Source organism: Lepisma saccharinum, chromosome 4, assembly GCF_977018435.1.
Source record: "Lepisma saccharinum chromosome 4, izLepSacc3.1, whole genome shotgun sequence".
In the NCBI taxonomy this organism is placed as follows: Eukaryota; Metazoa; Arthropoda; class Insecta; order Zygentoma; family Lepismatidae; genus Lepisma; species Lepisma saccharinum.
In genome coordinates, this window is record NC_139232.1 from 63,962,771 (window position 1) to 63,986,376 (window position 23,606).

The 23,606-nt window shown below is 37.1% G+C and overlaps 1 protein-coding gene across 1 annotated transcript; it reads left to right on the forward strand.

The window, feature by feature from the left end:
• The first annotated feature begins 3,282 nt into the window (after positions 1–3,282).
• LOC145987179 (tyrosine decarboxylase-like) lies at positions 3,283–13,809 on the forward strand. The gene is made up of 8 exons (XM_083121691.1): positions 3,283–3,393; positions 4,904–5,271; positions 6,082–6,133; positions 7,433–7,503; positions 8,186–8,422; positions 9,831–10,367; positions 11,457–11,622; positions 13,125–13,809. Exons 2-8 carry the CDS (start codon positions 4,957–4,959, stop codon positions 13,436–13,438), a joined length of 1,692 nt encoding a protein of 563 aa, XP_082977817.1. The 5' UTR covers positions 3,283–3,393; positions 4,904–4,956; the 3' UTR covers positions 13,439–13,809.
• Positions 13,810–23,606: the final 9,797 nt, after the last annotated feature.

Consider the following 23,606-nt stretch of genomic DNA (forward strand, 5'->3'; position numbering starts at 1 on the left):
TTCAAATTTTGAGAAATGACGTCCGAAAATTCTTGGATATTGTCTAGATTGCATCATTGTAGTCTAGATACTCGTATATGTAGTAGAAAATAGGCTTTCGGTGCCAAGAAAGTATTACTAATTACATGACAACGAATACAATCAATAAAAAAATCCATACAAATGCTTAAAAAGGAGGCACTTGTTTCAAAATTTGAAAGTTCGACGTGGTTCCTTGAAACAAGATGCATTTTCGAAAAAGTAGACTTTTGTTCGAAACCGTGCTGGTTTAAGCTAACGCCTTGAAATAAATATATCCCAGGTTTGATTGCCAGTCACAGCACAGTGCTGTTCACTTTAAACTATTCGTTAAATTCCCTATTAAACAATAACCGTACTTGAAACGTGTTGTCAATCATTTTCGTGCAGATCCAACCTTGATGTACCTCTCTGCATGAAAGAAAGTTGACAATCATTTACTTGTACACAGGGCCATTCCGCAGGAGGGTGCCATAGCCGGTATTGTCACTACTGCTTGTAATCTAGAGCAGATTGGCCACATTGGGTAATCCATGTGTTGTTCATTCTCCTACTTGCATCCTTAGCAACAAAAGCACATGTTTACATTTCTAAATGACCTACAGAGAGGCACCAGCAAGTGTTCCAAACTTCTACGAATAATGCATTACTAACAGACAGGTTTTGCAACACAAAGTAAGTAACGTCAGTAGGCCATTGCCCTCTGAAAGTACAAGAACACAATTGACATAATTTCGTTTCCAGTAAACGGTCTTGAAATGTAGCAAATCAAGAATCAACAGATTTAAACAAGGCGGAAAAGTAGTGAAAGTATGATTCACAGGAAAAATTACGTTAACAGAAGCAATAAAATCTATTGCCATGATGGGACCCAGTTACCCACCTTCTAATTTTTAAAATAAAATTCCCAGCGACCACGAGGTCTCTTTGGTATCATGCTTCCTGCGTTCAAAATGACGTCATCGGCCTTGACGGGGAATGACCGTCCGGATGCCACGCCCACTTTGCATCTCCAAAGGCCAGAAACAATTTTTTTTTAGCGATTCTGGTATTTCCAAATGAAACAATGCGGGCTACTTCAGTTATGGCATCTTGCAACAGGTGTAAACACCAAGGAAAGTTAAAATATAAGGGACCAGTGTTTCCATCTCTGTACTGAAAAAATGCTAACAGGAATTTCAAGGTGACTTTGCTTTTCACAAGTTTGAAGAGAAGCTCGTCGTCTGCATGAGTTGGCATATATTACTCCTATCAGGGGCGTACGTTTCCTACGCTCTGCTCAACAATTTACTGTTACTGTTGTTATTTTCTAAAACTTGCATGAATATTAAAGACAAAAATATTGTTTGAAATCATTGTATGGAGCGAGAACACCAGAAAACAAAATTAATGGGAGATGTATGCGAAGTGGGAATATGTTCTGGAGGCAGCCGAAAGTAATAGGTCCCTAAAGACCACACAAAAATACATATTTATGCTAAAAGAGCATTTAATAATTCATTTTTATTGTAGACTGGGTGAGGAATAGGGTGAACTGGTCAACCGGTGGGTATCCTCCCCTCCCCCCCGATTCTTTCACTGCGTATATATTGTGATTAATAATAGATATAAACACACATTTTGAAAAACAGCAGTTTCAAGGCGTCGCACTTCCCATAATGAAACAAGTCTTATGTCGTCAGTGAAATATTAGCCAGCATATATCATATATGGACTATATACTACATGCATACATCACGTGTGTTTGTTGCCCTATATAAAATAGGCTTATGAACACTGTTAAGGGGGTCACTTAGTTTATTAAATATCCAGCATGCTGTTGGCTTGTTCGAGGGGAGGTACGGAAAAGTTATGAAGTTATTTTAACGCCAGAAACTCCTTCCCTCTGCTTTCTTCCATTAAATAATCAAGTAAGGACTTGATGTGTTGTTTTATTTTACTATTATCACAATACACGATTGATTATTGATAAGCAATTAACACGAAACATCATCAATTAACAGAAAAATGACCTAACATCAAGTAGAGCTAAGGATGAATTAACATAAAACACGTATCTCTCTGTTGATTTCCCTCATTTGAAATATTTCTCTTTCAACCAGTTTAGGCGAAATGGGATTTGGCAAGAGCGGATATCCCGTTTCGCCTAAAATTGTGGCCGGATCATAAATTGAGGACTAAAAGTGGTAAACGTTGTAAGTGCCAAAAGCGAAAGTGTTGGGAAATCGCATCATTCCGCACATCAGCCCGTAAGAACGTGCACACTAGTGGCCTCTTTACACGCCCTTTGAACTACTTAGAGGGCTACCAGCCACATTTCACGTTTATCACATTATAAAACATGGCGCATTTCACAGTTTAACGTGGAAAACGGTGTTTGGATTATTTTGGCACTTACAGCGTTTACCAATTTTAGTCTTCAATTACATTACCTTGTCATGAGGATTAGGCGAAACGGGACTGCACGCGAAAAGAGTGAAATACTACCCATATGCCGGAGTAATTTTGGTGCAATATTTTCAATTTCCCTACTTTCATTTTCTCTGTTTATTCGATTGTGTAATGTTGAGCTTATACACCGTAAAATTAATAAACATGTAATCATGTAACGAATGAATATAGTACGAACAAACAGAAATATTTATACATGTTGAGAACATGCATGCTCAACATTCGAACCCAGTGCCCTTTAGATAATTAACGCTCCGTATCAACCTCTAGTTCAGGATCTCAGCTGGAATTTTCGTGGCAAATATAGTACATGGTCAAGAATGTTAGTGATGTCTCAAGATTCATTACAACCGCTGACTTCAGTCTTTGTTTAAAGATAAAATCAACTAAGAACTATCGATTTTATTTTCCTGATCTTATCCTGGCATGTACAGGGCATTTCAACCACGCCTTTCCTCAAACATCCGCCTCGACAGAAAAAGAAAGTAACGTAGTCATGCGATTGGAAGATTTTGGTGAATAACCACATCACTTAGCAACACTACTTTGACTTAACTGGAAACCTATCTTTTAGCCCGCCTCAAGCACTTTCTTGGTGAGCGAGTGACGCGGCATTGCTCTTGTGACGTCAGCATTGGGTATATCGCGCTAAAGAAGGTGTCCTCTTTTTTTTCTCGTTTGTCGGGGTGCTCCCCCGACCAGCTGATGAGCGCCAATCTCTCAGCCAATGAGAGGAAGGAACACGTGTGTGACGTACGATCTGCTTCCACGTTTAAGAAGGCACGCAACTTCATTCACAAACAAGAACGTTCTGCAAGTTGACCTTGCGCGTATGTGCATGAGAACATCGTGTGTGTGCTTTTTCCAGAACGCAGGTTATAAGGAGAGAACAACATAACCTTTGCAGCTGAACGCATCTATAAGGTGAGTTCAGTACTGAGCAACTGTTGTGATTTGTGAACGTGATGGTGAGCGCATTGTTGATTTTGCAATTCACTCTTTCGTCAGGCGATTAGTTGACCGTGTGCAAGAAGGATGGAACATTGTTCGAAAGTGTAAAATGTTTTCACATTTCAATTTGAATAATATGGTATATATAAATATTATTTTTTATATATTTGTAGCAAAATTACTAATAATTCGTACAAATACTAAATCAACATCAAACACCAAATGTAACATCAAAATGAGACAAGCGTTTTCTATAATCGTTGCTTTGAGAAAGACAGCGGATAGATAGCATATTTCCAAACGTACAAAATTAATCTTACCAGTGGGGCATAAAATCCTCATGAAAGATATTACACGCATACATCTCTGTGTGATTTAACTGGAAGATGCAATTTCTTTAACGCAAAGTACGATTTCTGAACATTACTCCTTGCCTTCTCTACAAGGGCAACTTTGAAAGCATTTTACACAAAACAAGACATTTACCTACATATATGAATACATATTCACAAACTTCTTCCTAAGAATAATTCAACACGCAGTGAAATTTATAATTATATTTTTAAAAGTCCCGGCACTATTAGTAACAAGAGGATTATAATTTTTCGAACTTCTGCTACAGTAATCACATCTATTGTATTAACAAAGTCCACAGTAGCTTAGTCAATCAATCAATCTGAAGACAAAATAGAACTTGAGATCTTCACATTTTCACATCGAGGCTTTTACTTCACATTTTCTTGCGTGCCAAAGATCTTACGTAACTCTGCCCAAAATAAAAGCTTCATCTGTCATTCTTGATTGCTTTTCACGGAAACGCAAGAGTATGATACGAACTTTAACTCTTTCATGTGCGATTTCGGATTTTATTACTGGTTAATAATACCGAAAAAGCAAAGATGTTTCTCAATCAAATTTGCCATGTTTGTAGATTAAAAATGTACATTCTGAATCTTTCTTGTCGGACGTGAAAGTAGTCTTAGAGCAAACTACTGACAACGAGATTTATATTACGATGAAAAGGCTTTAAATTATGATCAAATAACTGAAAGATAAATATAAATGTACATTAAACAAGTTGCATTTTGGAGATTAGCTATAGTTTTCCTAAACACAGTGCTAGCTGAGAAAATGAAGAATTAGTTATCTAGAAATGTAGATAGTTACAGATAAATAGCAACAGGCTAGAAACCATACGTTTCATACCTGCCCTTATATTTTCTGCTTGAGTTTATTGATTGTTGTACAAATCCAAGAGGCCAACAATAGATTGAACAAAAAATATTTAATTTATAATTAGTTCCGCTTTGTAAAGAACAATGTAATAATTAAAGTAATGTAATGCTACATAATTTATCGCACTCACTGCGCGCTAATTAAATATTAAATATTAAATATTATTATATTTAATTATAATATATATAATTAAATATTAAATTAAATATTAATTAAATATAATTAAATATTATTCTTGTCTTTCCAGGCATCCTTATTTATTCATTAATTTATTCAGTTAATTTATTATAACGCACAAAAATGAACAGCAGCGAGTTTCGTGAAAAGGGGAAGGAGATGGTGGACTACATCTGCGAGTATATGGACACCCTCCCCTCCAGGAGAGTCACACCCTCCGTAGAACCAGGCTACCTCAAAGAGATGTTGCCCAAAGAAGCGCCACAGAAGCCAGACGACTGGAGCGACATCATGCGGGACGTTGAAGAAAAGATAATGCCAGGAGTCACACACTGGCAGCATCCGAGGTTCCACGCCTACTTCCCCTCGGGGAACTCCTACCCCAGCATACTTGGCGACATGCTGTCAGATGCCATAGGATGCATTGGATTTTCATGGGTAAGTTGAACAGCAAAATTTAAGGAAAATCCATTCACAATTTTGGTTGACATGTAAACAAACAGAATAATAACGAATGTGGTCCTTTACAAATTTATCAACAATGTGTAGACTGTTATGTTATGTTATTAGCGGCGAACGAAATCCTATGAAACTAGAAATATTTATTTCACGCTATTTGATCAACACATATCATAATTAAATCTAGTTTATTTATGAATTTACAAATGGTTGTGGAACACCGCAAAATAATCAATAATATTCGTATTTCTGTTTCAATATACGAGCTTAACGTAAATTGAAGCATTAGAAAGAAACTTGAATCAACTGAAATACCTTATATAGAATTATATTAGCCGTAAAATATGACATTGCGAGAATCATATCTTTTTCACTAGTAGTCCAATACATAAATTTGTATTTTACTAGCAAATCTCGATGTACAGTGAGATGCACGAGTATTGCTCGGCAAATTGTCCATGACAATTTTAATTTATTTTCTCTTGCATCCTACGTGCTTAGTTTTAAGTTAAGGACTGGGTTTTTACGTATGCTGGTGTACAGGTTGTGAACAGCTTGTTTGGCGTTTTGTTTGAATTCATAAAGCCCGCATTGCGTAAAACAAAGAAAATTTGCTTGGTAATACCTATACATCCCACTTTGCATGTATGTGCGGATCTAAATGTATAATATATATTATAAATCCGCCGGGATTTCGAAGAGGGTATTCATTACCGTGTATACAATTTCCAGTTTAACTATATAATATGAAATATTTTATGGTTAACCTATTTCTATTTTGTTTTGCAGGCTTCAAGCCCAGCTTGTGCTGAACTCGAGACCATTGTTTTGGACTGGTTCGGTGAGTAGAAGTTATTGAATTTTTTATTGATGTACATTTAGCTCATTACTAGCCATGTTAAATTGTGGTACAGGTTTACGAACTGATTTCGAATTAGTCATTACCGTTATATTGATTGATGCGTTCAGAGAAAACAAAACCTTGTCACATTATGCAATTGATCACTACATCAACAAAACATATTAAGAGATAATTAACTGAACTCCAGTTACTAACACAACCGTATATCTTTATAGAATAATGTTCATTAAATATATTTGTCTATTCAGCCCGAGCTCTTTCAAAATAAAATCGCCCGCTTATTACTTCAGTTGGTTCTTAAAAACCTTGTGAAAAAAGTTCGTCCGTGAAAATAGATGCGTTCGCAGATATCTTCCAGATCCCAACAAACCTCGATTTCCATGTGGAAATATTTACAGGAAGCGCGTCGTTCTTTTTCCTTCGGTTTCCGCTTCTATTGTTAGATTCGCCGCCATATGTCTAGAATTGCCCACATCGTGTGCATGTTTGTACGTACAACGCATCACGAACTTCAGTCTTACAATGTGTTTTCATCAAATAGTTATAAAAATCTCTACAAGGGAGCAATAGCATCCTTATTTTTGGCATAACAAGAAGCATGTGCAAAAACTTATTTATGACACAAAGTTTTTGAATCAATTAAGAGTATTCGGTGAACAGACACGTGGGTAGTATTATTATTAATTTATTACTTGTGCGGATACATTGAAAGCACATATCTACATAGTGTTAGTGTCATGGGCTTGACGTCCCACATTAAACTTAATGTGAGAATTTAAACAGATTGAAAAAGAAACACTCCTACAAAACTTCACAAAACAACCGAAGTCCTACTTCAGTTTCGGTTAAAAAAATTAACTTAACATTCTGAAGCAAGCCAAATATCTGACAAAATATTAGTTGGCCCTCGATTTCATGCACCGAACATTGCATGCTCTGTGAATTCAGATGAAAATAAATGCTTAGTAGCTGTTCTCTTGGAAACCAGGTTATCCAATTCCATCCAACAGTTCCATTTGTTTATCTCTGATTTACGTCATCGCATGTGACTACTATATTAACCGGTAGATTCACGATCATTATGAACTGATTGCGAGAAAAATCTGCGAGGGATCATCAGAAAATATCTGAAACTTTTCATCAAAACTGATGCTACTCGTAGATTCGTAACATCTTTCCTTACAAGTATTTGTAATCGAAATTGAATGCATATAATTTTAGACTATATGATTTTGGTAAAACAGAACATTTTTACTTAGTTCTTTTTTCTTTTAACAGGCAAAGCCATTGGTCTTCCGCCAGAGTTTCTTGCACATTCTCCTGAAAGTCGGGGCGGAGGTGTCATACAGGTAAGAATTTCACTTCACCACGAATGCAGTACATTTAACAATGCTTCATATTTCATATTTTAATTGAAAGATCAATACAAGAAAGATATTAACTCAAACCGCTCAAGCTTCGTATAATTCGAATCTATGAACTTTTTAGTAAAAAATCGAAAGTATTATTTCTGACAAATGAAGTTAATTCTTCTATGACTCTATGAACTTTGTGGCAAATACTATCAAATAGGGATTGGACTTTCACGGTCAGATTGACTACTTTTGTTCTTCTGATCGAGAGGAAGTAATCCTACAAATGCAATATTTTTGCAAGCAGTATTGGCTTTTCTGTAGATAATACTTGGCTAACTAGTAATAACCCATTTGTAAATGTTTCAATACTTACCTTGTAAAACAGGATAATGATGTGTGTTGATGGCTTGATATTGAAAGTCCAATTTCCAATGAATCACCTAAGAAGAAGAGATGAAATTTTCAATATATATATACACTATTCTTATACTTAAATATACATTTCCCAACAGCATATCTATTGAAAAGAGCTAACTACTGATTTCAGTAGTTTTTTTTATTAGCTAAATTTGAATTATTTTGATCTTTCAGAGCTCTGCATATCTATTGAAAAGAGCTAACTACTGATTTCACTAGTTTTTTTATTAGCTAAATTTGAATTATTTTGATCTTTCAGAGCTCTGCAAGCGAATGTATTCTGGTAGCCATGTTGGCAGCGAGAGCACAGGCTATAGAGAAGCTGAAGACTGAATACCCAGATGAGGACGACGGGGTTCTCCTATCCAAACTGGTCGCCTACTGCTCCAAGGAAGCCCATTCTTGCGTACAGAAGGGCGCAATGATCTCCTTCGTCAAGCTGAGGACTTTGGAAGCTGACGACAATAACAGCCTGAGAGGAAACACTCTCGAACAGGTACGTACAGGATAATACTCTCTATTAGGGTCTATGTTGTGGTTTTTCAGATTTATTGAATATTTTTTATGTGTAAATTCTTGCTCCTTTGAAACTTTGGATATGTTTTCGTGTCGTTGTATGTGTGATCAGATGTGTTTATATTCAAATTATTTATTAATGATTACAAAATATGCAATGAAACCATAAATCCTCTTTACATCCATAACGTCTGTTACTGTTGCCTTTTAGTTAAAAGTTCTGCGGTTTGATTCGGTATCAGTGGAACATTCAGTGGTTGAAACTATTGGTCCAATCCCGATTAGCGCCGATATGTATACAAAAGTTTGTAAATTTTATCAAAATAAACCTTTTAGTAAAATGATTGAATGTTGGTGTGTCTGTTACAAAGCAATTGAATAGCACAAAAGTGATTGATTTTGGATTCATTTTACTTCGCCTCTGCCACTTTTGGCAACTCAGTTGGTTGATTTGGTGTTTTAAGTCCACTTTATGCACAGTGAGCCTAATCGGGACTGGACCTGCAGTTTAAAGTGGGATCCGAACCACTATGTCCCTCCACTGGGTATTTTTGGCAACTCGGGAAGATTAGCATGAGTTATGATATGATGAATTTAATGAAAGGACACTCACAAAGAACTCCCTAGCCCAGGCCGGGATTCGAACCTGGAAACCATGTCGTCCTAGCCCGTTGTGCTAACCACTCCGACGTAGAGGTCGGTGGCACAAAAATGATTTTATTTCACAAGATTGACTATTTCGACACTGAAAACATTATATACTTGCTGCTTCCAGCGCAAAATTTGCTGACAAGCATTCAACCACAACATCAAGTAATATGATTCTCTCCCGATTAGCGCCGATATGTATACAAAAGTTTGTAAATTTTATCAAAATAAACCTTTTAGTAAAATGATTGAATGTTGGTGTGTCTGTTACAAAGCAATTGAATAGCACAAAAGTGATTGATTTTGGATTCATTTTACTTCGCCTCTGCCACTTTTGGCAACTCAGTTGGTTGATTTGGTGTTTTAAGTCCACTTTATGCACAGTGAGCCTAATCGGGACTGGACCTGCAGTTTAAAGTGGGATCCGAACCATTATGTCCCTCCACTGGGTATTTTTGGCAACTCGGGAAGATTAGCATGAGTTATGATATGATGAATTTAATGAAAGGACACTCACAAAGAACTCCCTAGCCCAGGCCGGGATTCGAACCTGGAAACCATGTCGTCCTAGCCCGTTGTGCTAACCACTCCGACGTAGAGGTCGGTGGCACAAAAATGATTTTATTTCACAAGATTGACTATTTCGACACTGAAAACATTATATACTTGCTGCTTCCAGCGCAAAATTTGCTGACAAGCATTCAACCACAACATCAAGTAATATGATTCTCTCTCTACAGGCAATGATGGAGGACAGAGAGAAGGGACTTGTACCCTTTTTCGTCTCAACAACCTTAGGCACAACATCCTGCTGCTCCTTCGACAACATCGCAGAGATTGGACCAATCTGCAAAGAGTTCGACGTGTGGCTCCACGTAGATGGTGCATACGCAGGAAACGCCTTCATCTGCCCAGAATTCCGTCCGCTGATGAATGGCATCGAGCACGCCATGTCCTTCAACTGCAACACCAACAAGTGGCTCCTGGTGAACTTCGACTGCTCCACCATGTGGACGAGGGACAGGTTCAAGCTCACCAAGGGACTGGTGGTGGATCCCCTGTACCTTCAGCACAACCACTCGGATATGTCCATCGACTTCCGCCACTGGAGCATCCCCCTGAGCAGGAGGTTCCGGTCTCTGAAGCTCTGGTTCGTCCTCCGTTGCTATGGCATTGAGGGTCTGCAGAAGTACATAAGGGAGCACTGCCGGTTGGCCAAGAGGTTCGAGGAGCACGTTAGGAAGGACGATAGATTCAAGGTCGTCAATGATGTAAAGGTAGGTCTTATGTTGTCTCTTATCTTTGAGTGATAGACTAACTATAGTCATAACTGTAAATATACACTACCAAACTCCAATTTACATACACAGTCTTTGCGAAAAACAATCTTCAGGCCAAACGTCACTTCAATTATGGCGCACTGCAGCTGTATATCCAGTCTTCATTTGAAACAATCTTCAGAGTAATTGCCATTCCATTACGTAATGAAACACTGCAGTTAGCCTATATATCAAGTCTTCATTGTGGAACAATATTCAGAGTAACTGATATTCCAATTTTGTAATGAAATACTACATTTATATATCAGGTCTTCATTTGGGACAATCTTCAGAGTAATTTTCATTGTAATTATGTAATGAAACACTACAGTTAAATATAAAGTCTTCATTTGGAACAATATACAGAGTAATTGGCATTTCAATTATGTAAGAAAACATTCCAGTTATACATCAAGTGGTCTTTATTTGGGACAAGCTTTAGAATAACTACCATTCCAATCATGCAATGGAACACTACAGTTATACCAGGCATATCAAGTCTTCATTTGGAACAATCTTCAGAGTAACTGCTATTCTAATTATGTAACGGAATACTACAATCATATATCAAGTCTTATTTTGGAACAATCTTCAGAGTAATTGCCATTCAAATTATGTAACGAAACACTACAATGGAACAATCTAAGTTAGCACATCACTCATACTGTCTAAAAATGTGTTGAGAGTCAAATATTAATAATAACGCTGAACTAGTGTTCGCTCACGTATGCCAAACTGCAATAGATCGAAATAAAATTTTACCTTTGAAATTATCTTACACGAAGTACAAACAGTTGTATAAAAATAACTGACATCTTAATTTTTTTTCAGATCAAAAGATTCTATTTTTATTTTGTTAATAGCGAGATTTAGTAATGTCAGTTACTAATACTTGAAACTTATGTTGTGTGCTCTTGTATTTTACAAGGAAAGCCATTACAGGTATATTGCAAGCATATATTAATTAATATAAACTCAAGGAAAGTCATTACAGGTGTATTGCGAGCATATATTAATTAATATAAATTGTCATGTTTTTCTCTTCAGATGGGGTTGGTATGCTTCCGGCTGCGAGGACCTGACAGGATAAACCAGGAACTGCTCTCTGTGATAAACGCATCCGGGAAACTTCACGTGATTCCAGCCTCAGTGAAAGGGAGATACATCATTCGATTCTGCGTGTGCGCAGAGAACGCAACAGACGAAGATATAGGTACGTTTCTCCTCTTCCGAATATATCAATATAGAATTAGATTACAGAATTAACAATCTAATTCGTATCTAGTTCGTCACAAAAACCAAATTGTCTTCTCTGAATCAAGGTTTGATTATTGCTTTCATATTGGCCGAGGTCTGTATTTATGGAAAAGCATATTTGCTCATGGCGAAAAATTATTTCAAGTAGTGCTCGTACAAGAGCCTCGATGCAAATGCATTAAATAATACATTGTTGTATTATTGTAGCATTAGTTCATCTTCATTTAGTGGAATTATAATTTTTCATATTCTGGTTTTTACTTACAACGAAATCTTAAAATTGGTTATGATTTTCTGACTCATGCGTAGTGTGACATACAGTTCTAATACAACTGACCACAACTATCTTGCAAATTAAAATAAAGGGGGGAAAACTTGTTTGCATTTTATTGTGGTTAAATATAAAACGTTATATTCGGTGCAACAACAACAATAATAATAAACCTGAACATTTGATAGATGATTTATAATTCAAGTAGACCTTACACCGCATGGCCACTTTATTGCTTTCATATTAAATTTTGTCGAGATGTAGGTCCGGTGAGTAGTGGATAACTTCTCCAAGCTTTCGATATCTTATGACACTTTGACATCAGATATTGAAGTGTAGATGTTATGAGCTAACTCTTATTATGTAGTTGTTGTGTATGAAGATTCTAGGGTTGTTGGTGGAATCTCCACAACTCACTCCAGAGAAAATCTCCATGAATAAGGAAAGCTCAAAGACAAATTTAATTTTCTGTGAAACGTTAAAATAAAATCAGCATACTGAAACAGGGAAATAAATTATTAAGTACGTCCTCCTTAGCCCATAGTTGTTGGAAGTGGGAGGGGTCGAACAGGTCCGTTGATTTCCATGTAAATTGGCATAGTTCCTTTCAAGATACAAAAAAGCAGAACGCTTGTTATTTTTATTATCAGTAATCTAATAAAATTCAGTTAGTTATTATTCGAACAGAATATCCAAAGTAAAAACTGTGTTAGATTAAAACAAAATAGTAGGGGGTTGTATTTTCATACTCTATCTATTCAAAAATTCAATGAATAAATGGTTCCACAGTTTTCAAAATTCCAAGAATTAGATTTTTATGTGAGAGGTCACAAACTTTGACTAAAATTTCTACCTAACGTTTATGTGTAGAAGTTAGTAACATAAATAGAATAACTATACATCTCAGTACACTAGCTGTATGAAATGTGAAAAAATAATGAAAAAAGTTGTGTTAGATATTCATTCATCTGGTGGATCAAATAGAAGTTTCTTCCCAAAGATATAATAATATATTTGGAATAAAAGTGATTTATTGCTATTAGTTTATAGTATTTAATATTGCATGATAACAATCAAAATCATTATTATTATTATTATTTCTACTATTCAATGGCCTGACCCCTCTACAAAAGCTTCTGGCGACGCTTATTCCTTAACTCATGTTAACTTCATATTCTCTTCTGCAGATATCGCCTGGAACGTGATCAGCGAGACCACCACAGACGTCCTCGAGTCCTACAAGTTGGTCCTCACCCCAATCGAGAAGACGCCTTCAGAGACGCCAGCCGAGCCCAGCAAGGAGTGGGCAGGACGCAGGAAGAAACTATCCAGGAGGTTCAGCTTCACGAGGAGCGTGTCCCGGGAAGTGTTCCGTTCCATGTCCAGGAACAGCCTTCACGACGGAGTGTCGCCCATCATCATCATGGACGAAGACGAGAACGAGGTGAAAGATGACGTGTTCTTCGGCAAGAACTGCATCGTGGAGGAGAAGGGACTCTGACCCCGACCCTCGTGCACCGAGAGAGCACTACCAAAGACAACACGGCAACAGCAAGTGAAGCCGTGGAAACCAAACAGGAGGATGACAGATAGGCTGTGATAATTTAAGATACGCAACGGAAGACCGTTTCGGGACATCTACTATAGTCAACACATTCCGTCTTCAACATTAACATGTGTCTTTTTTAACTTTGCAAACGAAACAATCAGTATTATCGCTATTGTATTTTTTTTTAAATCTACGGTCTCCTAACGAATATTGATGTTAATTAGTAGTTAGAAGCACTTGCATACGAATTTCATAAGTGCGTAACCATAGTCATTGCGTAATTTTTATTGCATGCCTGGTTAAATCTGTATATATTGATAATATTTTGTACCGAAGATTATAACATTATTTATATAATTTAAAATAATAAATATAGTCAAATTTTCATAAATATGTGTGTCTATTGTTTATTTACTCTCCCAAATTATCAATTGTTGCTATCGTTTACTATATTTCGAGTTTGATAACTCTTGATTTCTAAACAACATGCCTGCACTAACATTTACCTTGCCCCCTCACCGAGAAACGAAAGGACTTCCAAGTTCCTGTCTCTTGATTTGTCAGTAAATTGTAAAAGAATCACTACCTATACCAATATACCAATCAGTAAATAAAGCATCCTCACCTTACATATTTTCTGGGAACTCTACTACTCATGCTAAGCAACCTTATGTCCTATGACCGTATGTCAGACTGGCAAATGCTGACGTATAGATACTTAACGAGAAAACGAGGAAAATAATATGCCGAAACTGCCCGTACCTAAAATTTTGACTGTCGACAGAAATATGGAATACATGGTGCTGCATGATAATTAACTGAATATGAGATGACACGTCACGTTAATTGTATTAATTTAAAAACCGAAAGTACTTCATTTCTAAACCAATTTTACTTTGGAACATAATATTCTGGTTCAATATAGACGAAATTTAACACATGAAACGATACACTCCGTCTACCTATCCTGCACCATCGTCGTGTCCCCATTTATTACATAAAGCGCACTGGATCCACTATTCGCCTTTATGACGCTCGAAGAAATTACCAATACAGAAAATGCATTCTGCATCTTACGAGTTGAGTGTCTCATTACTTATGGTGAAGTCGTCATCAGATGAACGGTCTTCGACACTGTACGATCTTCCATCGCAATCAGAACTTTTCACTTTCGCCAAAAAATGTCGGAACGGAACCAGAGGGTAAATAAATTCGTCTGGTTCCACCCAAACGATGGCACGCAAATATAGAGCCTGGTGATACTCTTTGGCCAGTTGAGGGATAATATTTTATTTTTCTTAGAAAGATGATCAGTGGAGGAACGTGTGTCCCTCCTGCACCATTGCAGACTACAATTGTGATCAGTGCCCCTTTTTCCCTTTCAGCTGCAGTTACAGCATGTACCTATTTGTCGTCTCCCATTTCTGGCAATAATCTGCGACATTATCACTGAGCAATACATAAACCACTCCCGTGGACATGAAATATTGTGTCAGGAGAGAAAACAGTCCTGCCCATTTCTTCTTTCAGGATTTCGAAGAAGCTGGTTACGTTAGTTTTATTAAACCTTTGATGGTTGCAGTGGACGTTCCGGTAGACTTTCGAAGTGAAATTTTTATTCTTGTGAGTATTGAGGGATAATTATAAACGAGCCTTAGGTTGTAGTGCCTGAGGTTTCAGAAGGGTGTTCTATAACATTGCATTTGGCAAATTGACCCATATTTCTAACTTGCTAAAAAATCTATTTTCCATCAAAACAACGTGGCAAACAAAACTGAATTGACATACATTTTTCCATTACATCGCGAATTTCATGATATAAACGAAACGATGTTGCAAGGGGCACTCAAAAAAATATTTCGCAGCCTTCAGAAACCCCATTGTTCTCTTCCATGGCACGTTTCATATTTTTAGTATCCCATTTTTGCCTATTCTTTCTATTCTCAGTAGAACTACTCATGTAAAATTGGGAAAACTTCTTATAGTTTGAGTGTATAAATATGGTATATTATTCCATACTTATCGCTACTTTGGTATTCCAAATTTGTCGCTTCACCACTTTCAATTTCCGTCTTTCACAGTGGTCGTTATTCTTTGACAGATAAATGAACACTTGGTTTATTGAAACCTTCACATATACTCGCAAATATTAGCGCCTAAACATGTAGCTACCTTACAAAATTTCTGGAACGCCAGAAACATATTTTCTTCTTTGTGCACTAGTTAACACGTCCAACTACCACGGAAGTAGTCTTACCACTTATGGCTGGCTACCAGGAAGTGGTTTATCAGATCAGAACAGATATCGACACACGTATTCTTTATTTGTCTACTTTACTACATATGTAGATATTAAACTTTAAGGTTTTTATTCATATATAAACGAAAAAATATGAAATTTACCAAAATGTTGTGTACCTGCGATTTCCTCTGCAACGATATTTTAGATTTTAAAAAGTACTACGTGTAGTTACACTTTTAGGTAAGATGTTGTATCAATTGGTAATTTGACAAATAATGAAGTAAGACTTCTTTCGAGTGCAGTTTCCTTATTTAATGTCACTTTTCTACCTCTACGGTTCCCGCATAGCCAAATTGTTAACGCTACCTCTTCTAGCGGTCTCGGGTTCGATTCCCGCTGAGAGCCTTCAACATTTCGGCGTTGGCCCAATAGCATGAAGACAAATCGGATGCTAATTTAACGGGCTCCGGTCTCGAAACCCAGGAAACAGCGGCGATGGAACTCGATGCTCTGCAACGCGTCACCAAATGAAAAAAAAGTTGCTCTGGCAAGTCTTCGCTCTCAAAGGGCTGTTGCGCCACGGAGTTGTGTTTTTCTGCCTGTATCGTCAAATCGTGGGGATGGTGGATGAATGATTAGATAAAATGACTACGCCATGACTCGAACCTGGAAGCGATAGCGAGTCCAGCACCCAACAAGCTCAGCAACTACATACATACGATGTATAGAACAGCCAGCGTGTATCGTGGAGTTTTTAAAAGCGTATAATTACATTGTTTTCATTACTGGATTCCTTCCAATAGAATCAAGGCACTCCTTTTACTTGCACCCCGTTTGTCTAGCAGAAAAGTGCCTCACGTGCAGCGTGGAATCACTTCCCAAACGACAAGTGACATTCTAATAATCAGCATTATAAATCGCTTTGACCTTTGACTGACCACTGCATTCATTTTCTTTCGTGGGAAGAGGAACTTACCCGTAGCCGACACCCTGAATGATGTAATCTAAGCATACATATTGAGTTTAGACGTGCAGTGCATTTGTCATCCATCAGACTGGATCTTAACCCATAAAACCCCAAGCTTTTCTTGCACACAGAAACGACCAAGGTGGCTCCACTGGACCCCTATTCGTTTTCTATTATAACTTCTGAAAACTGTCCCTAAACATAAAATATGTAATATTTACATAGCGTAAATTTGTTGTTTTCAGTAATTCTAGTGACAATTAAAACATTCTTCTATCATAATGAAATGACATTTCTATGCGATACTATGAGTACGTAGTTTGTATTCCATAACACTTCTAAGTTAACTTATATTTTACTCTGAGTAAGAGATCTGTACGTATAAGGTAGTCGAAAAGGTGTTACATAATCCTGGGTTCTCGCTTTTTTTGCATTTGCATCTACTATGTCATGATATTTATTTTGATTACTATGCGCACGGATGTAAGTGAAAACCACTTTCTGTCCATTTTGTCGAAGATGTTTCATCGTGCATAAAATGAAGTATTCAAATGTTGTTAACTTGTAAGCAGCACTACCTGTTCTCGACAAAGCCAGAAAGACGCTCAATGCATCAGTGAAGATATAAGTTACAAAAACAGTGGGAGGAGTGGTGCAAAATAAGAGTTACAAAATACCACATCCTATAAGTGGCGTGCTCAAGTCAGAAATCATGTACCAAAACATGAATCTACCTCGGGCAGTGATTGTTTTTATATAAGAATGCGAACAGGTCATGTATTAGTAAATCAACATTTGGCTCGTTTAAAGATTGTGCCATCAACTTCCTGCCAATGCGGAGAAGCTAATCAAACACTTCATCATTTATTTTTTGAATGTCCCTTAAGACAACAATACCGAGACTCTCTATATAAAAACTTACAACATGCACAGGTACCATTTCCGATATCCTTATCTACACTAATATCTGAACCTCGCACAGCAGTTATTTGGATTCTTTATAGTTTCGCTAGAAATCATAGGGTTACTATTTAAACAACCACGATGATTCACACTACAATTTAAATGAATAACCTCACAAAACTGTTATACCATAAGAACAGGAAGACATTAGTGTTTCGAAGAAAGTGAATGATATTCAACAACAGTTTGGAACATAGATATTAACAATAGAACCTGAACTCAGCAACTTTGGATAGAAACTGCAAACGCGGTGTGAGCCATAAAAATGAAGAACATATAAGCTAACGTAGTGGTTTAAAATTTCAATCGGAGAAGGATAAAATTCAGAATGAGCTATATTTTAAGAAAAGTAATTAAAAATTAACTTTATTAAATTAAAATTATTGTATTTTTCTTCTTGATACAAGGCAAACTTATATTTGCAGCTAACACAAATATGCTTTTCAATTGATTACTCAGTACACACATATCTGTTCCATTTCTCAGAGGTCTGGTCGTTTCTGTTTTTTTGCTTCTTGCGATGGACACAAGAAACATCTTTTTAACAGGTCCTTGTCTACTCGAAGGATTACTGTCTATCTTTACTTCATATTCGCACAAAAATCTTGCCTGGGCCAGTTGGATATTTTTTGAAAGTCCAACCCCTACCCGTTTGCTAAAGATGTGGAAGCATCAAACTGTAGCTCAGTTATCTCATAAACTTAGATTGTCTTCTGTTTGGGTTAGAGTAGAGAGTAGCCTTGAAGACACTTGATTTGTATCCTGATCAATTATCTGAAGCATCTCATTACCAAAATACAGTTGCAAGCAGTCCTGTTGTCTAGCAACTACTTTCAACTGAGGTAATACAACTTTCTTCAGCTTTCATTTTATAATGTTGAAACTCTCTGTTCTAGTAAACGGGGGAAATGATTCTTATTACAGTATTATAATTATTCACCTGTACTTACGTTGTAGGTACACAGTACTGCTTGATGACTGTATGCTTTGTAGTTCACCAATCTCACAATCAATCTCCTCTGAGGAAGACACACTCTCATGATCAACTTCACTCACTGGTACAAAAGTTTTCGTTTGAACACCGATTTCCCCCAAATCAACATCATAATCGCTAACATGGCCTAATAATGGCTAGTAATAGCTGAATGAGTGTTCTAAAGACATATTGTTACTTGCTATTGGGCACAAAGAAACACAAAAACATTGTCAACAATCACATTTAGAAGCAGTGCAATATGTAATGTATGACATATTGCAACACAAGTGACTGAAAAACAAGTGCGAAATGATTACAATAGCTACTGATGCAAAGTGATTATTCTCAAAATGAGAATGCCAACTCTAACGACTGCCTTGTCCTGTTACGCAGCGCTATTTGGATTGAAAGTGCTGTTTATATCATAGGGGTCCAATGTACCCACCTTGGGTTTTAACGTCGCTCTTTTCTTCATACTATGTAATATTACCAACAAATGAAAATAAGAACATGAACATAGTAGGCACAAAGAACCGAAGAACTTGATAAATTTTTGTTACTCCTGTAATAAACAAATAAGAGAGAAAGGGTCCGATAGACCCACCTTGGGTTTTAAAGGGTTAAGATCCTACTCTGACACTTTGAAGTCTCATACTTTGACAGTGCTGAATCTTGTGGTGGTTTGTCCTTGTCAGTGGAGATCTAAAGTTGAAATTGTACCTTCTGTTGTCTTTTCTAGGGAAACTGGCACTTTCTCCAGCAATTGAAAATCATTTTGCATGGAATTGCAACTAGTGTTGCCAGATCCAAATCAACTTTAGTTTCAGTATTCTCGAGTACTCTCCTATGGTAATTTCGTAAGGAGTACGAAGTTGAAGATGCGAATAAAATCGTTCACCCTGACAGAACTTTCCGCTGTTTTCCTATCAGTAATTTCCGTCCAGTGAGAAATTACTTGAAAACCATAGACATAACTTTACATTTTCTACCTCGGTGGTAGGGGTTATTGACTCCGATCTCACTACCGAAGGTTCCGGGTTCGAGTCCTACCTGAGCGTTCCTTCGTGAGTGTACCTCAATCCAGTGGGGAACACTATATACGCAGAGGTAGTGCGCACAAACCCAGTCTAGGGGGTGGGTGGTCAGCAGATTTTAAACATTTTTATCAACACTGTGAGTGTGAGAGGCTCTGTGCAATATGAAAGGGAGGGTGGGTGTTTTGTATAGCTCCAGCTACCACTCTTTTGAAAGGAGTGTTCCTGTTCGCCATTGATTACTCATTTCATCTAATCAATATTAATCTTCCCGAAGAGGTAGAAAAACAATGCAAAATAAGATACACAGAACTGTACTTCACAGCGTTGGGAAAGTTACTTTCTAAAGGTAACAGAGTTGCAGTTAGTTACTTCCTTCAAAAAATGACGGACTTGTAGGTACTCATTTTAAAAAGTAACTCAATTACCTACTGCTACTTGAAAGGTAAGTTCTTTAACAATTACTTTCTGCTGAAATTTGCTTGCAAACAAATTACACCCGATCAATGATCATTAATCGTTTTAAAAATATATATATGAAGGCTTATAATGGCTTTATTGATCTCTCTGGTACATAATATAAGCCTTCATATATCAACATTATTACAAAGACAAAAGAAAATAATTTGGAACAAAACACTTAAGTGGAATTAGTAGTGAATTGCAATAAACAAATTTTCAAGTTAACAATTTAAGTGTCGTAAAATAATTGTAAAAGTAACTGTTAATAACCTTATTTCTATTTAAAAAAGTAACTACACAGTCATAGCTACTTACATTTAACAGTAGCTAGTTATAGTTAGAATTTGACAAATAAAAGTAACCTTTACTTCCAAACACTGGTATTTCGTTAGTTTTGAAGCAAGATTTCATTCATAAGTTCAGATATCCTTATGAATTAATTGGTGTAATTCCTCTAATCATTTTGCACTCATTGTTTAGTTGAGTGTAGAGCGAACGCAACATGAGACAACCAACAGTGTTTCCTGAAGCACAGAAAATTGTGAAAATATGCAAAGGCTTTCGAATGAATTCAAAATAAGGAAGCGAACCATCTGAAGATGCATTCGCGTGGTGGCATCTTGGGCAACATTCTTTGCTTATGTTGCAAGAGATTTAATTGGAGCAAATTACTTAGGTCGTTGTCGCACATGTGTGCTTTATATCACGTCGCATTACGCCCAGCATCATTTTGCCGACAAGCGCCTTCATTGTCGCAGTCGCGCAACAATGAATTAACTTGGAAGGATATAATTTAAGTTGATTCCGTTGAGGATATTCGATTTGTTCAAGTGGTTTCGCCATAGACTTTCCTTGGGGCGAATTCAAGGGAAGACGAGATATTTACAGAAGGGGTTTTGCTTCTGTATTATTCCTACATCCAGTGGCGTCGATTAGGGAAGGCGTGGGGGCAGTTGCCCCCTCACTTTCTGCCACTTTTGCCCCCGCACTATGCTAAACCTTATCTACCAAAGGAAAGTAAACTGTCCTTGCCCCCGCCCCCCATTTTTGGTACTTTGCCCACCTATTTTTGGAACCCAACCGCCGCCACTGCCTACATCCCAAATGTACAATGAAAAGGAAAGTAAAGTACCCAATAACCAGAGAAATTAGTCCTACGTGAAACTGAAGAACGCCAGCTCAAGTTACTATTCTTCATCTGTTGCAAGAACGAAGTTAATGTAAAACAGTTCTGAGAAATAGTTCATTTTCTATATACAAGAGCCGTTGTAGTTTACATGTGAAATTCCATGGAAATAGTTGTTACAATTGTGACTATTATTTATGGGGGAAAATAATCCCTGATAGCGAAGAAAATGTAGCTCTATTTCTGTGGATAATATAGTGGGTATTGGAGGATCCATGATTATCACCGTGAATTCGTACGATAGAGCAGGACAGCAAGTCAAATGTAATCTTAATGGCCGAAAAGAGCTCCAGGCGATATTCGAAGGTCAAGTAACTAACCAAAGCAAAAGCATGACAAAAAGAAACGAAACGGACATTCTAGACTCTTAGAGACTCCTCGAGATTCTAGCGATTTTCGCGACTACAGACTTATCCTACATGTTCAAATACAATATGTGTTATACTTCCACAAGAATCTTTGGTTACCAACGTTAAACTTCTTTAAGAAAGAGATGAGTAATGACGTCTTAGGGTGTAAGGGGTGATCTTCCATATAGTACGCCCAACTGTCAACCTCAATTCCACATAGTACAACCTGGACTACATTTTGCAGACAAACGAGACTCTGGCGACTGGCCCTATGGCCAGTATAATTCTGTGTGTTGTCTTGTTTTTTGTCCTTCCTCAGCTTTTAACGGAAGTCAGAATATTTTCAGATTTTACTTATGTAACGTTAGAGTTGTTATTTGTAAAGGTAAGGGGCTTGACCCCGTATAATGTGACGGGTGCAAAATAGCCTAAGTGCTGACGCACCCAAAATTTGAAATCAAATTCAAAAAGTAATGACGTCTTATCAAAACCAGTAGATAGTTGCAACAAATCTTATGTTTTCGGCATATAATGGCCTCCCTCCTGGAATTGTCATTGTAAAAGAAAATAATAATTGCGTAGTTATTTATCCACCACCACACCCTTTGACGACCATGAAGTTCTTGGAGAAACTCGTTTTGTAGAGTTCATGTTTGATAATTTCCAAAATATAACTATAAATCCTTTTAGAAATATATGGACTATCTGATACTAAGCAATAACTACCCAACGGGTTTCCATAATAATCCAATCAATATAGCTGGTGAGGAATGGTTGCAACCTGTATGTACCAATCTGGTAAACAAAAAAAAACTGGATTTATTTTGTAATGGTACAAAATTGATTAGTTAATGCAGACGCATTAGCCAAGTACGCAGCTGAAGAATCAAGTCACCGATCGCTTCGGATTAAATTTTCTGCAAAAGCGCTAGAGTCGCATGATAAAACAGAATTGTTGAAAAGTTGGCAGAAACAATGGACAATTACAGGGAAGACTAATGGGAAAAAATATTATTCAATTCAACCACTTACACCTAAAGAACCTTGGTATCAAGACATTAACCTTTCAAGAAACTCTTTAACAAGCCTTCTTAGATGTCGGCTAAATTACACCCTAGCCCCTAAATACTTGTACAATGTAGTCTTAATGTAACTACACGTGATTATTTCTTAATAGATCTAAAAGAAGCAGGATATAATGGCGCATACGCCTTGTCAACACTTTTGAGGAACCCAACTAAGAAAATAATATATGTACTTACCAACTATGTTGTGAGAGAAAATATTGTATTATAAAACTATGAAATTGTAAAATTATGAAATGTAAAACAAATGTAACTGGTGCATAGCTGAAAAGCTACAACCAAATATATATATATATATATATATAGGAATAGTTTGTGGTATTATGAAACGGTGTGCAATTGAAAGTACGGGAATATTTGGGAAAGTGATTCTAGTAGTTGTCTAACCGCATCTGTGAGGGCTCATATCAGTCCATTGAGAGATTTATTGTGCTCCTAAAATTGAGATGCTTCTATTTCTATTTTCAATTTATTGGGTTAATCGCGACGATAAGGATGAACAATTAACAGGAGAGACAGATGATGGGACAAACACAATGCTTGGCCAGGATTCGAACCTAGGACCTTCAGCTTTCCAGCGCGTTACACTGACCATTTCGCCATGAGGCCGGCAGCTATTTTGATACCAGCTGAATAAATCCGAAAAGAAGCACAGAAACTATGAAAACTGGCAAGATTTGATGAACGAATCGAATCGTTTCTCTCTCCCCGCCAGTTCGCTGGGATGTCTTAAAGCAACACGGAAGATGAGCTTGGAATGGAGCATAAACGCTTGTCGACTTCCTCCTTCTGCTTAATCTTCCTCCGGCGACCTTGAAGATGATGCTCAGTTTTTCGTAGCGATTCCCGACAGAT

Coding starts and splice junctions, on each gene's coding strand:
- LOC145987179 (XM_083121691.1), top strand. CDS start 4,957: ATGAACAGCAGCGAGTTTCGTGAAAAGGGGAAGGAGATGGTGGACTAC. Junction 5,272..6,081: donor GATGCATTGGATTTTCATGG/GTAAGTTGAACA, acceptor TTTGTTTTGCAG/GCTTCAAGCCCAGCTTGTGC. Junction 11,623..13,124: donor CGCAACAGACGAAGATATAG/GTACGTTTCTCC, acceptor TCTCTTCTGCAG/ATATCGCCTGGAACGTGATC.